This window comes from Nannospalax galili, unplaced genomic scaffold, assembly GCF_000622305.1.
Source record: "Nannospalax galili isolate Female #2095 unplaced genomic scaffold, S.galili_v1.0 scaffold1396, whole genome shotgun sequence".
Lineage (NCBI taxonomy): Eukaryota > Metazoa > Chordata > Mammalia > Rodentia > Spalacidae > Nannospalax > Nannospalax galili.
The window spans coordinates 39,088-41,619 of record NW_008338295.1 but is presented as its reverse complement, the minus strand read 5'-3'; the positions used below and the strand labels follow the sequence as shown (position 1 = coordinate 41,619).

The 2,532-nt window shown below is 46.6% G+C and overlaps 1 protein-coding gene and 1 pseudogene across 1 annotated transcript in view; one reads left to right on the top strand and one right to left on the bottom strand.

The window, feature by feature from the left end:
* Nucleotides 1-289: 289 nt before the first annotated feature.
* Nucleotides 290-1,620, top strand: LOC103734217 (annotated as a pseudogene).
* Nucleotides 1,621-2,080: 460 nt separating this feature from the next.
* Nucleotides 2,081-2,532, bottom strand: part of Hgsnat (heparan-alpha-glucosaminide N-acetyltransferase) — a 12,657-nt gene continuing 12,205 nt past the window's right edge. The window contains exon 4 of the mRNA XM_008833109.2: nt 2,081-2,231. Coding sequence (XP_008831331.1) covers nt 2,081-2,231 — 151 coding nt within the window. The remainder of the gene's footprint in view (nt 2,232-2,532) is intronic.

Sequence of the window (2,532 nt, the reverse complement as noted above, 5' to 3'; positions counted from 1 at the left end):
ACAGTAAGTATTCTTAACCACTGAGCCATCTCTCCAGCCCCTGATTTTAATTTTTTTTAAAACTTTATACTTTATGGGTTAGAGAGATGGCTCAGTGGCTAAGAGCAGTGGTTGTTCTTGCAGAGAATCCTGGCATGATTCCTACCACCCACACAATGGCTAACAACCATCCACAGCTCCAGTTCCAGGGGAATCCAATGCTCTCTTCTGACTGGTGCACTTACATATATGCAAAGAATACACTCATACACATAAAATAAAAATAATAAATAATTTTTTTAAAAATTAGACTTTGTAAGTCAGAGCTCCACCAGGTCCCAGGCAGGCTGGCAAGGCAAATGTGGCCAGGCCGTGTTTGATCTAGACTTGGGGACAGAGGAAAGCAGCAAGGCTGAGGGCAGGTCGGAGTTTAGTTCTGTGGACGTGTACCCCTTGTCCAGTGGAGGGCTGCTGGCTTGGAGCCAATGAGGAGGTGGAGCTGACAGACAGCCGTATGAACCAGGCCCTGAGTGCACTAGGCAAAGGGGGCTAAGGTGTTCCAGGTGCAAAAAGTGCGTGGCACCAATTTGGGCAGAATATATGCCATGAAAGTCCTGAGGAAGCCAAGACTGTGTGCAATGCCAAGGACACAGCTAACACCTGGCTGAGTGGAACATTCTAGAATCTGTTAAGCATCCCTTCCTTGTAGAACCGGCCCACACTTTCCCAGAAGGTGTCAAATTCTACCTCATCCTGGAGTGCCTCGGTGGTGGTGAACTCTTCACACATCTGGAGCAAGAAGGCGTCTTCTTGGAAGACACAGCCTGCTTCTACCTGGGTGAGATCACATTGGCCCTGGGCCATTTCCATTCCAAAGACATCATCTACAGAGACCTAAGCCAGAGAGCATCAGGCTCAACAGCCAGGGCCATATCAAACTGACAGACTCTGGACTCTGCAAAGAGTCCATCCATGAAGGCGCTGTCACTCACACCTATGGCACTATTGAGTACATGGCCCCTGAAATTGTGATGTGCAGTGGCCACAACTGGGCAATGGACTGGGAAGCCTGGGGCCCTCATGTAGAACATGCTCATTGGATTGCAGGCCTTCACCACAGAAAATGCATAAGGTCATCAAAGGTAAGCTGGTGCTAACCCCCTACCTCACCCCAGATGCCCCGGAACTTGCCAAAGTTTCTGAAGAAGAATCCTATTCAGGGGATTAGGAGTGGCCCAAGAAATGTCAATGAGGTACAGAGGCACCTCTTTTTCTGGCACATCAGTTGGGATGACCTCCTGGCCTGCCAAGTGGACCCTTCCTTCAAGCCAAGCCTGTCAGAAGACTGAGCCAATTGGACACTCACATCACTTTGCAGATGCCAGTGGACAATCCAGATGATACAGGCCTCAGTGAGAGTACCAACCAAGCCTTCCTGAATCAAGGAGGACTTTTTGATGCCTCAACAGCAGTCCCTGCACCCCTACCAGCCCCCTCAAGTTCTCTCCCTCTGTGGGATTCTGTCCCAGCCCTGGCCCACCAGAGCCCATGGAGCCCCCTCTACCTCCACGTCAGCCACCACTGTCTCCACCACTACCCACCCCTCTGCAGGGGAATGAGTGTGTCATTAGGGGTGGCTGAGTCCCTGAATGACGTGCATGGAGGGCTGCAGACTGCAACTACTGGCAGGGGTCCCTGTACCCACCCCACTGGGAGGGGCTCAGCTTTCAGCTTGTACCCTGTAAAATTAAAGGACTGAACTACGGCAGAAAATTTAGACTTTGTAATTAAGCCTAGCCATATAAAAATATGCTGATATATCATGTATCTTTTTAATATCATGTGATTTTCTTAGAACATAACTACGACACAATAAAAACATTAAACTGGGACTAGGGGTATAGATTGGTGTTAGAGCACATGTTTAACGTGTGTGATGCCTTGAGTTTAATCCCTAGTTCATGCACATGCACACGCACAAATACAATTGTACCATAAATAAATGGTAGCAATAATATATAATCCACAGTTTAAATTATTAAACATGCCATGGACTGTCTCTCATAATAATACTAAGACTGAAATGTTTGAAAATGCAAATTTAAGAGTCAACAAAGCACATATACATACGCAGGCTGCTGTCACCTGGGTTCTCATTAACAACTAGGTCACAGGTAATTTCACTGACTCCACTGGAGGTATGATGTACCAGAAGAGAATAGTTTCCAAATTCTCCAAAGTTGTATTCCAGCCTGCAAAGATTGGGTAAAATTAAGACAAATGATTACATTAGGAAATAAGGAGCTAGATTTTGCTAATATTATCAATGTGGAATGATATGTTTTCCTACATAGAGATCAGGGGGACTAAGAGAGGAGATATAAAACCATGTATTTAAAAAATGCAGATTTTGGGGGCTAGACAGATGGCTCGGTGGTTAAGAGCACTGGCTATTCTTCCAGAGGACCTGGGTTTGACACCTCGAGTTCCAGTATCCACATGGTGGCTAACAACCATCCATAACTCCAGTTCCAGGGGATCCAGCACCCTCTT